This window comes from Perognathus longimembris, chromosome 3, assembly GCF_023159225.1.
Source record: "Perognathus longimembris pacificus isolate PPM17 chromosome 3, ASM2315922v1, whole genome shotgun sequence".
Taxonomy (NCBI): domain Eukaryota; kingdom Metazoa; phylum Chordata; class Mammalia; order Rodentia; family Heteromyidae; genus Perognathus; species Perognathus longimembris.
In genome coordinates this window covers 7,305,403-7,320,553 of record NC_063163.1, presented here as the reverse complement: position 1 = coordinate 7,320,553, position 15,151 = coordinate 7,305,403, and the positions used below count along the sequence as shown (strand labels likewise).

The following is a 15,151-nucleotide window of genomic DNA, read 5'->3' as shown; positions in this document are numbered from 1 at the left end:
TCCTTCGTGTCAAGTGCATCTTTCATTAGAGAATTAAAGGTATTCTGACTTGCTCTATGATGCACAGAAGACTGGTGACAAATTATGCAAGAAAAAGAAAAGTTTCATGACCCATGGAAACATTTGCAAATATCCCTTTGTCAGAATTTCCTACAAGTCAAAGAATATGAGATTCTAAGATTTCACTCTTTAAAATCATTAGGAAATTATACAAAAAGACTCAAAATATTTGAACTTTTGTATATATTACATATTTATTTATAATAATTTGGGATGCTTGGCATTGAATTGTCTCTCATTATTAGATGTCCCAGTGTTAGGCATTTGAATCACTTGAACAAATCCATGGTGACACTGTAACATAACCTAGGATGGCCAACATAACCACCAAATTACAGAACAATGGTGATCTAGCAAGAATGACCAGGTTGGAAGTAGAAGGGTATAGATATTCACAATTCGTCCTTTGTCCATTCTTCTAGACTCTGCTCTTGAATGCTGGGGCTGAGGAGCTATCTGCAAACTACATTTCCCAGGCACTGGGGTCATTTGGCTCCTTGCTAGATTTCTGCCAAGAGGTGTTACAAGCATCAGAGGAGCAGTCCTCCCCCCCCCAATTCTTAATTTCTTCTTCTTTTCCCTGGTTGCCGTGGGAGTGGCTATGTTTGCCCCTTGGTCCAAAGTTGGAAATGGCGAACCTTCCTTCATGATCTCAGTGGCAGCTTCTGCTGAGTTCTTCCATTCTGATCGCTCCTTTTATCCCATCTATTCTCCAAACCTGAGGGGAGGGGTGTCCTTTTTGTTATCCATCTCTGAATTAATATTACCTTTCCACTTCCTTCTTTCAACTACCCAATGCCTGCCTGACCAATCCCGTGTTAAACCTTCTGCACGTGGAATACTTAATGAGTTCTCTTCTTCTGAGCACTGATGCAATCAGCCCCTGCAGAGTGAACTACCTCCTGCATTACCTCAGGTCACTGTTATAAAGCTCTCTAGAATAAGCAACAGAGCCCAAAGAACCCAGCTTTTCCTAATTTCCTATTTCACAAGAGAAGTGAATTATATTCTCTTTTTATCACAAACCAGAAATCAAAACAAAACTCTCTCCCCTGTTACAAAAAATCAGACTTCTAACAAATACACCTTGAAGTTATTAAGCGCCTCTTATTTTCCAATCTATAAATGGATGGGTTGAGCTGTTAAAGATTAAAGTCTTAAGGCTTTTAAGCTGTCAAATGGGCAAAAGCTGGACAATTAAGCCACAGTAGAGAGTAAAAGCCTTAAATGAGCAGGACGGGTGAGTGGAAGGGACAGCAGGAACGTCATTTCAGGGCAGCACAATTAGTAAACATCTCAGGGTCTCTATCACTTCTGTGCTACAAATGATCTATCTTCAGTGAAAGTGTAATGAATCCCAGCACTGGTGTATCCAATAAGAGCTGGAAGTTTACATTCTGTGCTCCTTTCTTTGGCTGTAATACTTACAATAAGAGGCTCATTTAGCATAAATTCTCTATTTCTAAGTGCCAAAGAACTGTTGAAGAAGAAGGCTATGGATCAACTCAGTCATTCTGCAAACAGTAACTTGAAAGCAGCTGCACCCAGAAGAAAGAAGATTAGGAATGAAAGAAGAACTCACAGGGACATCAAGTCTAATATCTGCCACTCAAGAATCAGTTAAAGCCAGGTGCCAGTGGCTCACACCTGTAATCCTAGCTACCCAGGAGGCTGATATCTGAGGACTGAGGTTCAAAGCCAGCCAGGGCAGGAAAGTCTGTGAGACTCTTATCCATTAACCACCAGAAAACCGGAAGTGGCGCTGTGGCTTAAGTCGTAGAGTGCTAGCTTTGAGCTGAAGAACTCAGGGACAGCACCCAGGCCGAGAGTTCAAGCCCCATGACTGGCAAAAAGAAAAAAGTACCAGTTTAATAGACACTGAACAGAAACAGCAGCACTCTGGCCATCAGCGCATAATAGACACTAAACAGAAACAGCAGCACTCTGGCCATCAGTGCATCTGTTTAGGTCATACACATGCTCCTGGCCTCCACACAGTGCCACCACTTCCTTAGCTTTGTGAGATCACAGGCATGCAATTCTGAGATGCAATAGGAAACAGAAATGCACACAAGGCCCAGTGGTTCCAAAGCCGATGTGGCACAAATAGAGTATTATCAACCCATCTCCCTGCTCAAATCTCTTGCTGTTTCCTGGGGACAGTCACCTTGCTGCCATCCTGATAAAGGATGGGAAGTTTGAACGGGAACAATAAACACCAAGGAGCAGCGGACAGGTGCAGCACCGTGTCTGTGTACACCGTGCTGAGTACCCTGCTCTGTTACCATCCTGTAGTAACACTTGTTGACAATGAGACCACAAGTGGGGACTCCCTACTTCTCCAGGTGAGCCAGAGGCCTTGTTTGCATCTCATTACGGCTGCAGCTTCCTGTATGCACCTCTTCTCAAATCACCTTCTTAGCTCTGAGGACAGTTTATGAGGTAAATCATTCTCCATTCCCTAAGTCTTTGAAATGTTCACCAATGTCTTGGAAACTCCACAGTTGAGAGTGTATCCTTAGCATAATCATTAAAACAAGTCCATTAACGTGTCTAAGAGTGGAGGAGTGGGATAGAGGCACTTGTCTAATTAATTGCTTTATGATTACGTCTGCTGATTTAGCTCTTGTTTAAACAAATCTGTTCTGTTAACGCCTCTCTGTCTGTGGGTCCACTCCCAGATTGTTTCTTCAGTGAGACCAACTACTTCCCATTCATCTCCTCTGACAACACTGCCATGGGTGGCCAGGAGAAATCACTCCCCCCCCCCCCCCCCCCCGCCACTTCAGTAATCACATAGAGATGGTATCTCCCTATAGTGCCTCACAACTAAAACATGTTTTATATTTGTTAAATAAAGACATGCAAGCCACTTTAAAGTCTTTAAGTACAAACATTATGCCCACTTAAGTGACTTTGGTCAGTCTTCACCATTCATTAGCAAGTGTCTCATCTGTCATCTTGTTTCCTTCATTCATAAAATTCTATTTCCATAACTCACAGAATCATGATAACTATGTCCACAAACAGTTATAATAAGAACAGGGACATTCAAAGCTGGGTGCTGGTGGCTCATGCTGATAATCTTAACTATTCAGGGGCTAAGATCTGAGGCTCAGGGTTCGAATCACAACCAGGCCAGAAAGTACATGAGAGTTATTTCCAAGAAAAACCAAAAACCAAATTAAAAAAAAATGGAAGTGGAGCTGTGGCTCAAGTATGGAGACCTAGCTAGCCTTGAGGAAAAAAAGTTCAGGGACACAGCCAAGGCTTGCAGTTCAAGCCCCAAGACCAGCAGAGAAAGGAAGGAAAAAAAAAAAAAGAAAGACAGACATGCACATTGTGGTAACAAAGAAAGCCTGGTCTTTCAGAAATTTAAAGCAGCGAATGCTTTCCGGGTTGTCCCCCCTTCCCCCCGCCCCAGACCCTTCAGCTCTGATGTGAGCTTCTTCCTTCCTGTTACTATCTAGACAGGAATGCTTCCCAGATGCACTGCCAGAGACAGCGTATTTATTACTATTTAAAAAATAAGAGATTTTCTGATGCTTCTGATTCTCTAAATCTGATATGGGTAGGTTTATAAGTATGAGAGTGTCAGGCTACATGACCACATATGGTTTTGATAATACAGCTCCATGAAACAAAGAAGTTTCAGGCATTTAAATGAGGATAGACAGACTCCTCCTCCTCCTTCTTCTTCTTTTAGAACACTAGGATGTTATTCTACTTGTGAGGGCAAGTTAAAAGTCTGGAAAGTTCTATATAAATTTATCTTAAAAGCCATACTGACCTGGGTGCCAGTGGCTGACTCCAATCATCTTGGCTACTCAGGAGGCTGTCAGCCTAGTGAGAAAAGCCCACAAGATGCCATCTCCAAAATAATTTGCAAAAAGCTGGGTTGGAGTTGTGGCTCAAGTGGTAGCAGGCCAGCTGAGCAACCAAGCTGGTGAGGAAGTGGCCCTGAGTTCAAACCCCAGTACTAAGGCTGAGGGTATGATTTAAGGAGTAGAATGCCAGCCTACAAAACAAGCCAAAGCAGTGAGGGGCTCTGAGTTCAAGTCCCAAGACAGACAGAAAGAAAAGCAAAGCAATGCAACATTACGATGCATCTATTCTAGTATGGCTTACATGAACAACAAGCTTTTCCTTTAGCAATTTCTTCTAATAAATCTAAGTATATCAGGGACATAGATATGATTTCTTGAAACCAAATATGAGTTGCCTGAGGAGAAAGTAGTTATTTCTGTTTAAAGAATCTTGCTATTTGTGTGTCTCATTTTCTTTGTTAGTGAAATTAAGAGAAATCAGATTATCATAAGTATTCCAGCATTGGCCTCGAATATAAAGCTTTTTGGATGTGTTATTTCCTCTTCCCAGCATGGAAAGGCAACGCCTTTTTAATTAAATGCCCTGATTTCCAATGTGGTACTTTTTTGGGGGAAAAAATGTGCCTACAGAGGAAGAGATTCAGATCTCACATTTTCAGTTTCTATCCAACTTGTGCTTTAAAACCAGAGAAACTAATTTTTACCAGGAACTTAGCCCTGGGAGTACTGTTTACCAGGGCAGAAAAGATTTAAAACATTTTAATTTATTCCTTAGTTTAACCTATTGCCTTGGTGATCTCTTAAGCCTGACTAATTCAATTTGGATTGCTCACTAATTAGAGCTTCAACATTACACACAAAGAAACCAAATCGCTACCTTCAAATGAGATAAATACATGTGAAAGAACTTTATAAACTGGAGAGTGCTGGATAGGTTTTAAGACTGTCATTTTATTTCACTGAAGGGGAAACCCAGCCTTTCCTTCGGCAGGCCCAGGCACCCATCCTTACCAGCCGCCCTAGGTTGTAGTAACAATCGGGGTATTTCCTCCTGTGCTTAATTGCTGTCCGGTAACTTTGCTCTGCTGCCTCAAACCGTTTCAGGCTGTTCTGCACGATGCCCAAGTTCATCCAGGCAGCGGCAAAGTCTGGCCTACAAGCATGTTCAAAAAAAAAAGAAAGAAAAGAAATAAATAAAGCAAAACAAGAAAAAGAAAGGGTTAGGCAGAGGTGCTCACTTCTTTGTCCTTGGCATTATTATAAAAACAAGGCTTACTGAATTTGGACAGCCAATGACAGCAGCTCTTCAGCTTCCTCTAGCTTGTTCCTTTCTTTTAAGATATTTCCAAGATTATTCATAGCATGAACATACTTGGGATTTAACCTGGAAATTGAGAGAGAAACCAAGTTGCTGCTATCTCAGGAGCTGGCAAAGATATCTCAAACTTGGGGTCTTTAAGAGGATGGGTTTGGAACCCTAGGAATTGAAAACAATACATGCACTAAAGTGAAATTTGTTCTGTGAGAGCATGCGCAGTACCTTACTGCCTCCCGGTAGTATTTGATGGCTGCTGTCTGGTTGCCTTTATCAGCCAGGTTTTTGCCAATGTTGTAGTGAACCTGAAAACAGAGATGACAGTTTGGCTGTTGACACATAAAACTTCTGTGTTCAGAGCCCTAACATCAATCACACCTTCTAATGGAAGGGAAAGGGATTTAAAACAAAATCACCCATCAGAACTTTTGCTAAAACCACACAGGACTTGAGCAAGCCTGGGAGAAAAGAGGGCACAAAGTGAGGTGACAAGTAGATATCACTAAGGTGCAACAGGAGGAGAAATAATAAAAGAACTCACCAGAGAAAACTGGAAAACCATGAAACCAGGCTGTTTTATTACTAAGCCTTAAATTCCCATACCCTCCCAGACACTCCATTTGAGTCAAGCATACAACTTCAGGAGGAACACACAGGGTTCTGTCTGCTCACTTTGTCCAACTACGTTTTTTACTTGTATGACATCTTTCTCTGGTGGAATTGCAAGCATTTTGGTTTACACCCATTGTGGGAGGGACATTTATGGCCCTCCAACATTCGTATGTTCAAGTCTTTGTGGGGTGGTCAGATATGAGGGTGATATTATTAGTACCCTGGAAAATCCTCTGTCTTCCCTTCTGCTATGTGAGACACAACAGTGGGAAGACAGTCATCCCCAAACCTGGAAGAGAGTCTTCACCAGACACCACACTTCCAGTTCTTGAGCCTTCAGGTAATGGGAGATGGATGGTGACTGTGTATGGCACTGTGCCAACAGCTGGGAGAAGGATGGGAGAGCAAAGGCCCAGAAAATCTCTGCCTCATGGTGTCCTTGGGTATCTTAGTCTGGCAAGAGTGGCTCGGCCTTAGGTCTTCTGGGAACATGTTCTGAGGGACGGATTTTCTGGATGAGATTTGACGGTGCTCCTTGGTGGGCTAATGGTAGAGGGTATCTTTAGTTATGTGTTATGGATACAAAACAATGTCCCTCAAAGTGCACAGACTGGGCGCCCAGTAGCTCAGAACCCAACTGTTGTATTATAAGTCTTCAAAGAGGTAATTAAGGTAAAATGAAGTCACATGGGTGGATCTTGATTCAACCTCACTGTCACTGGTGTCTGTTTTTTTTTTTTTTTTTTGGCTGGTCCTGAGGCTTGAACTCTGGGCCTGGGCATTGTCCCTTGAGCTCCTTTTTGCTCAAGGCTCTACCACTTGACCTCCAGCTCTACTTCCGCTTTTTCTGTGATTAACTATAGAGGGAAGAGTCTCATGAGCTTTCCTGCCCTGGCTAGCTTTGAATCCTGATGCTCAGAGCTCAGTCTCCCGAGTAGTTAGGATTAACAGGTGTGAGCGCGGGTGCCTGGCTCTGGTGCCCTTCTTAGAGAAGGAAATTTGGACACACAGACAGAAACCAGGGATTCTCATGGCAAAGGCCACATGAGGACTCTGGGAGGGGAAGGGGCCTCAGCAGAAACAACTCTGTGACACTAGACTTCCAGCCTCTGGGAATTTGGAGAATAACCTTCTGCTATTTAAGCCGCACAGTCTGGCATTTTGGTATGGCAATCAGAGAAAACTAACAAACACCTTGAAACCCAGCAAAATGCTTTAAACACATCCAAGGACTTTTTGTTGTTGTTGTTGTTGGGTGTGGGTGCTGTTCTTGAGCTCTTGTGCTCAAGGCTAGCACTCTACCACTTGAGCCACTGCACCATTTCTGGTTTTCTGGTGGCTAATTGTAGATAAGAGTCTCAACAGCCTTTCCTGCCTGGGCTGGCTTTGAACCATGATCTTCAGATCTCAGTAGCTAGGTTTACAGGCATGAGGCATCAGTGTCTGGTGTAAGAACAGTTTTATCTGAACACTGTATGGAAACCACTTCTGAAAATAGAACCATACCCTGCGTGACCATCCTATGCTACTTCCTCAGATACACTTGTATTTCTAGAAGGGTACACACAAAATGACCTTCAGTGAGAACACACGTAACAGGTTCCTTTTCCCCTGCCCATTTTAAAGTGCTTACCCAATCTGATGAAAGCAATCACAAGCAGAGAGATTGCAGGTGATGTCAATGTGTGCTTACTCCTGCATCCCACACAGTGTAATTTAAACTTCCTGGACCATAGCATTGTACCCTTATATGCATTTTCACCATTAAGTTATAGCCTGGTGGCAGCTCAGTTAAGGTCAGATTGCATGTTGTGAAAAGTGTGTTATAAATGGCTTGACTTTGTGCTTCCCTCCAACCCCAGATTGGAAGTGTGACTTTCTTTCCATCCCATGCACAAAAGAATTCAAGGCTGAAGAATGCCACCTTCAAGGGAAGCCCTGGTGGTGCCTAGAACACAAACACAGCTTCCACTTGGATGCCAACATGACTCCAGCTGCCTCTGCCCCCACGCTCCTGCTGTTCTCCTTTGTGCTCAGCAAATTCTGGTTTCTCCATAAAAAGCTCAAAGAGTTCAGCTGCCCTCTGCAGTACGGGAGTGTTCTGTGAGAAGCTCAGAACAGAGGCTAGAAGCTCGGGCAGGCCCTCTGGAAACTGGACTGCAGTATTTGCATGAAATGAGTTAAAGAACTTACTTCAGCCTGAGAAGGCCATCCATAATTAAGAACTCCTAAACAGCCTCACCCTATGGACCAGGGATTCTGTGAGCAGTCAATAGTTGTCTAGGTTGTAAAAGACAAAAAGAGGAACCTGCCCAAACAGGTTACTTGAAACCGTGTTTACAGAATGAGTGATTTTTGTTTTGACGGTATATGTGAAAGAGTTTTGAAAAATTCCACTTCTTCCACTTTCCCTCTAGCTTCTGTGTTTCATATGTCAAGGCAATGAACCAGCTCAGAACTCAGATCAAAACAACTATCTCAACGGAGGAATGAATAGTGCAAAGAAAAGCCATCCACAATCAAATGCTTTTAATACCAGAGCTAAACTGGTTGCTGCAAAGATTCTTCCAACACTGGATATAAAACTTCAACCTAAAAAACACATGAAAATCCTCTAGGTGCTCATGTGGGATATGACTTTTCTTATTCAGAGTTGAAATTTGATATTCTGACTTCCATCCATCAATGAGAGTTGATAATAAGTGTAAATTATTTTTATGCTTTGAAAACAAAAAATGACTTGCAAATAAGTTAGGTGCTTGGAATCCCCATCCATAGTAGTCTCGGTAAATTCAATTTCTGTTTAGTCCAATTCAATACCTAAGATTAAGTGCTTGCCATAGGCAAAGCATTATGGGCAGTTCCCATGCTGGTCAGGGACCAGCAAGTATCCACATTGATATTGTAAACTTTAAAAAAAAAAACACAACATTTTAGCCTCAGTTTTTAAATTTGGGCCTAAATTAGAGCCAAGTGGCAACTGCTTATATAAGAGTCCATGCATGTTAAGTGGAAATCAGTATAGGAAAATAAGTACTCTGACGGGGCTGGGAATATGGCTTAGTGGTAGAGTACTTTGCCTAGCATGCATGAAGCCCTGGGTTCAATTCCCCAGCACCACATAAACAGAAAAAGCCATAAGTGGCGCTGTGGCTCAAGTGGAAGAGTGCTAGCCTTGAGCAAAAGGAAGCCAGGGACAGTGCTCAGGCCCTGAGCTCAAGCCCCAGGACTGGCCAAAATAAATAAATATTAAAAAAAAAAAAACCAAACTAAAAAAACAACTCCGTTTTCTTAAATGAGATCTCTTCCTTGAAACTGATCTAGCTTTTTTTTCCATAAAAGAAATACAATTACATGACACTTGAGTTTATAGTGGAAAATTTAAAATAAAACAATTTTTACCTTGCTTATATTGAATAGTATCACTGGAAAAAGTTGTTGGGCAAAGGACTATTACCAGTGGGTCTGTTTGAAGGTGAGGTCACATAAGGTTTAGGTTACGAAGGGAAATAGAGCATGACTGTTTGTACACTTAAGTGTCTTCCAGTCTACCTGGGTGAAGTCCCACATGGATAGACTTTCCAGACAGACATCACGTATGTTCCAGGCTCCTCATTCATACATGCTAGGTCTAGCTGGCCACCTAAATCAAATGCCTAAGTAATATCAACATGATCTTTCAATAGGTTAATTTCTCCCATCTGGAAACACAAAGAGAGCAAACTCCTCTGTGTCTAAAAACTCTAACAGGAGGAAAATAGAAACTAGTGATAGGGCTCTATAAAGAGACGATATAAAGTGAAGGAACACTCCCGCTACTCATATAGTAAGCTTAAAAGGTGTACCTATTGGCAAATATGAAATTAAATCACAGGCACTTTATTTTTAGTAGCAAAAAGAGAAACTGATCACTCAGCAAATCAAAGATTAAAAGCTCAGAGTAATTCACTTTTATCTACGTCTGTTTCTCCTAATTTTTATTAGTACATATTAAGTACCCCAGCATTTATCTCTCTTAACTGTAAAACATGAGCATGACAGTTTAATTCAAGCAAAGAACAAAGGGAGGGTCAGCACCTTTCTAACTATTCTTCACTTCAGGCAGTTCAGTAAGATGTCAACTCTTCATTATTTTTACTTGATATTACTGTTTTCCCTTAAAATACAGAATAAAGAAAATGAGACAAAATCCAGAACTCCTTCGACTCTTGTTCCAGGAGGGTGATATTTCAGCATCTTGGGCAGCTCTAATGAAGACAGCCTAAGAGGTGTCATTTAACGATAGGAAGTCTATACTAACAGCAAAGTATTCTTACCTCGTGCCTTGGCCTCCACTTTCAGCCAACAGAATTCCCTTCCTGCTAGTTCACCTGAAGTCCAATCTAACATTAACCTCTGAAAGCTAACATTTCTTGAGCATCCCCCATATACTCACTCGGCCCTCACAACGAGCTGAGAAAATAAACGTTATCCTCTTCTTACAGAAAAGGCCACGGGCAGAGCAAAAAGACACAGCCGGTTGAGTTAAAAGCTTAGGTTCATCCAAAATACAAGTCGAATGAATACTTACCCGACGGCCTTACCAACTTTGAAATGCAGCCATCTAGCCTCACCTAACCTGGTCAGCACTTGCTCTTGCCAGGGTTCTGGCTTTGACAAGTCACGCTAACTGGTCAGGATGTGTGCCCTGTGCAATTCTAGCCTGCAAATCTGACGACACCTCCCTTGCCCTCTTCAAATGGTGACCGGAAGCCATCCATTTTGTGGATGTCTGGTTTTAATGCTTTCTTGAGGATTATTTTGGCTAAGTGAAATTCTAATAAGTCTTATAAACATCATTCAAAAAACAACAACAGGGCTGGGAATATGGCCTAGTGGCAAGAGTGCCTGCCTCATATACATGAGGCCCTGGGTTCGATTCCCCAGCACCACATATACAGAAAACGGCCAGAAGTGGCGCTGTGGCTCAAGTGGCAGAGTGCTAGCCTTGAGCAAAAAGAAGCCGGGGACAGTGCTCAGGCCCTGAGTCCAAGCCCCAGGACTGGCAAAAAAAAAAAAACAAAAAACAAAAAACAAAAACAACAACAACAGCAAAGAAAAACTCAAGTGTTTGTTCATGGTTCCATTCTGGATACTGTCCAAGGGTACACTGCCTTCTTACTCAGAAAGAGGACTTAGAACAACTCCTGGTAGTCTTTCTAAAAGAAACCTGGCAGGCAAGGTACCTTAGCATTGAGAGGGCACACAGACAGGGCGCTTCTGAAGAGCTGGTCCTCGCTCCGCCACTCCTCACTTCGAATCACGCACCTCAGCATGTTGGTGAACAAAATGCCCAGGACCATGGTAGCGATCAGTTTCTTAGGAACAGAGAGACAAGGCACGTGTCATCTGGTGAGCCGTGTGGCCGGGTTTTGGTTGGAAGTGGCGCTTCTCTAGGGAGATACCTTCTTCTTACTGTGCTTGCTTAGGGCTCCGAATCCAAAGGTCAGCAGCACACAGTACCCGGCACTGGGGAGGTAGAGGACTCGCTCCGCCACCACAAAGCCAACCCGGAAGAACAGGTTACTTGCAGGAAGAAATGGGATCACGAGAAATCCCAGGCCCAGGGTGAGTATTCTGGAAGGGGAAAAATACATCATCAAAACAGGTATTTCCAAACTTCTCAAGAAAAATAGCCTACTCAACAGGAAATTAGTGACAAAGACTTTTCTCTTCTTCATGCCGCCAACTGAGAAAAGGTTCCTTCATCAGCAATAAAATGTCACCAGTGGAAAGGAATAAGACAAAAATAGGAACTAAGGCATTTAACATCAGGTATGATTATATTGTGAGACCTTATTAATTCACATATTCTGTGTAAATGTGTGTGTATGTGTGTGTGTGTGTTGGTATTGGGGCTTGAACTCAGGGCCTGGGTACTATCCCTTAGCTTTTTCCACTCAAGGTTTGTGTTCTACCACTTGAGCCACACTTTCATTTCTTTTTTGCTGGTTAATTGGGAGATATTTCTGCTTAGGATGGCTTGGAACCAACACCCTCAGCTCTCAGCCTCCTGAGTAGTTACAATTATAGGCAGAAACCACCAGCATCTGGCTAGTTCATCTTTTCTTTTTTTCTGTCATTTGTGGGGCTTGGAACTCAAGGCCTGGGTGCTATTCCTGAGCTCTTTTGCTCAATGCTAGCACTCTACCACTTTCAGCCACATCTCCACTTCTGTCTCTTCTTAATTAGAGATAAGAATTCCATGGAATTTCCTGCCTGGGCTGGCTTTGAACTGGGATCCTCAGATCTCACCCTCTTGAGTAGGTAGGATTACAAGCGTAAGTCACCAGCGCCCAACTGTTCATCTTTTTTTTTTTTTTTAACCATGCCTCAAACCATATAGGAATTAAATTGTTCAGGAGACAGGGCCCAACAAATTTAATGTAGTTTTCATGGAAAAATATAGCTCTAAGAAGACTCGTGCAGCAGTTTATATTTTACAAAATCTAAGGTTTTTCTGTTGCTATATTACCATAAGTCAAACAAAAAGAAGACTGAACACTGAAACACTTTGCAAACTAGTGGGTCATTTCCAATGTCCCCCTATATGATGCAAGGAGATGATTGGAGAAAAGCTTGGTCAAATTCAGTGGCTCTTTCTTGTGCCTAGACCATTAAAAAAAATCCTACTTCACATGTAGATAGTGAACTGACTGGGACTAAAGCTTGATGCCCTGTAAGAATCACGAACTAATTTAAGACACAGATGAACTTAAAACACTCATTTATTTGGAGACATTGCTAATCTAGATCTGTGCTATGCTTCACAGAAATCACCTGAGTTTTCATTTTCATGAAACATATTCATCTTTCCCAATTCTTTTTTTAAAATAAATTACATTTTGTATGATCTTTAGCTATACAGTTGAGTTACCATTCAACAAATCAGTTTATAAGTACAATGTATCTTGATTTTCTTAATAATTAAAAAAAATCCTTTATTGTCAAGAAAGAATAGTCTCTTTGGGGTGGCAACTTATTTTGTACTCAATGGCAATAAAAGGAATCCCCCTCACATTTACCAGGGTTTTATTTTTAAAGGAGAATTGCGAAATAACGGGCACAACACACATAAATTACATTCTGTTCTGACCACAAATTACTCTTTACCACCTACAGGGAGCGGATCTCCAAGTGCTACTTCTCAGGGGAAGGCGGGGGGGGGGGGGGGGGGGCGGGGGGGGGACAGGAAGCAGCCATCCATGTACCCTCCCTCGGCCTGCCTGGAAGGGAGGGAAGTCATCCTCACCATTAATATGTATTTGGAACAAATGGCCTGAGACATTTTTTGTCCACAAAATCGTTACAGTGATCAGTGCTGGATTTAGCAAAATGCTTCAGCCTTGACCCAGGGTGGAAGTTAAAATTCCTCACTGCCTCTTACCTTCTCTTGCGGCTGTCTTCCGAGCACAGGGCTTGGCATATTAGGCCAATTAGACAGAGCCAGAGTGCTGCTAGCGCAATTACCCGCCAGTCACCGATGGACTTAATGAGGGGGATGCAGCCCATTGACCAATCAAAACACAGCCACCAGGGACACAGCAGCAACCAGGCATTCAATGAATAGTAGTAATTATAGTTTATGGCCTGTCAGTCAAAAGGAAAACAAACACTTACTTGATACTGAACTCGAAAGAACATATATCTTAACTTCACTTGTGAGGCATTCACGGGCTCCTGTTCAAGGATACAGCAGTTGTATAAAAATGGAATGCTGCCGTTTAGATCTTGGGCATGGGATTGTAGTCTGCAACTTATTAAATACATTCAGAGCTTAATCTATTAAAAATACAGCCAGGCCACCACACCACGCAATACATTTGTTCAATTTTCTGGCCAAGCAATGCATGATGGATTTATGTAGTGATGTCGAAAGCCTGTGACCCAGGAACACTGAGGCCCCAGGGTTAGTTACCCATTTGCTAACAACTGAGAACAGAGGCCTGTCTCCGGCTGTCCTCTTCATTTCTCCCTGTGAAAGCTAGCTCAGAATTTATGGCTTGATAGCCTTTAGGAAAACAGGTCAAACCTCAAAGAATAAAGCATCTTGACACTGCTAAGACTCTTAAAGAGACCCCAGATATTGTTACATTTTGTGTTAACGGATAATTTCCTCTCTAACAAACAAGGGAGCCAGGGGTACTTTAAAAAGACAAGGAACCTGATGGGAGACAGAACTGACTTTTTCACTTTCATTAGAAAGGATACGGTTGGACCTCTGAATCTAGGTTATGCCTGGATTTAACCTACTACAGATCCCATCAACCATGGGTTGAAACCACTTCGAAAAATACAATGCCAGAAAGTTCCAAAAGGCAAAACTTGACTTGCCTGTGCAGCGAGGACTCCACCCATCCAGGCAAATGAAGTGACGCACAGGCATGTGACCAGGTATTTAAATATGAGTGAGAGATGTTTTTTTTTAAAGCGTCCAGAGGGTGCGCACAGGTGACCTGCACGCACCCTGCCATCTTATGTAGGGACTGGAGAGCACTCCTGCACTGTGGTATCCCTGGAGTCTCCCGGACCCAACTTCCCAGAAACAGCTCCTCACAGATACCAAGCGGTAACTTCCAAGGAGCTCACTGGCACCCTCTCAATGCCCTACTGCACGCTGGCTTCATCCTAGACTCTCAACAAGCAGGGAAGTGTCACCATTCATCACGGGTGCCCCGAGGCTGGCAGGGCTGGTGGTGAGGAGGATCATGAAGGAGCTGGGGATTCGGCAGCTCTGGGAAGAGAGCGGGCTCCAGTACTCACCCTAACCAACATGCTGTCGGCAAAGGAGGCCGGGTTGTCCACCTCGGTAAATGCTGGCGGGCCGGTGCCCATGATTCTCCAGCGCACGTAGAGCATGCCAGCTCCTCCGGCGGTGAGAAGGGCCATTCGGGAGAGGAGGCCTCGGCTCCTGGGCACACCGACATTCTAAAGGGATACAGAGAGCCCCTGTTGCTTAGGATTTTCAACTCACAGGTTCCCACGCGCTGCAACTCTGCCTGAATGACTGACACTGTGCTTGTAAAGGCTACATTTTTCTCAGCATAAAAAACCATGAGAAACACTCGGAGAGCGGCATTTTAAATTAGTGAGTACTTGACATTTTCTACGTCTGGGCTGGAGACAGAAGTATATAACTCACCTCTAATGATCTGTCCTTGCGAAGCACCTTCTGGATCATTTCCAGCACACTGAGTTTGCCTATCACCAGCACATCAAACACAGCATTCAAGCCCTGAGGAAGCATGGGGAGGCTGGTCTGGGTTAAGGATAATTATACTCACACTTTTATTATTTC

The 15,151-nt window shown here is 43.0% G+C and overlaps 1 protein-coding gene across 3 annotated transcripts in view; it reads right to left on the bottom strand.

Annotated features, from left to right (window-relative positions):
• The window catches only part of Tmtc4 (transmembrane O-mannosyltransferase targeting cadherins 4), a 50,400-nt gene that overhangs the window by 6,302 nt on the left and 28,947 nt on the right, over positions 1-15,151 (bottom strand). For 2 of the 3 annotated variants that reach the window (XM_048341129.1, XM_048341130.1), the window contains exons 7-14: positions 14,996-15,088; positions 14,617-14,781; positions 13,241-13,443; positions 11,259-11,430; positions 11,040-11,171; positions 5,428-5,507; positions 5,164-5,271; positions 4,899-5,040 (exon numbers count right to left, since the gene is read on the bottom strand). In XM_048341129.1, coding sequence (XP_048197086.1) covers positions 4,899-5,040; positions 5,164-5,271; positions 5,428-5,507; positions 11,040-11,171; positions 11,259-11,430; positions 13,241-13,443; positions 14,617-14,781; positions 14,996-15,088 — 1,095 coding nt within the window. The remainder of the gene's footprint in view (positions 1-4,898; positions 5,041-5,163; positions 5,272-5,427; positions 5,508-11,039; positions 11,172-11,258; positions 11,431-13,240; positions 13,444-14,616; positions 14,782-14,995; positions 15,089-15,151) is intronic. The other variant, XM_048341131.1, reaches the window with a different exon arrangement.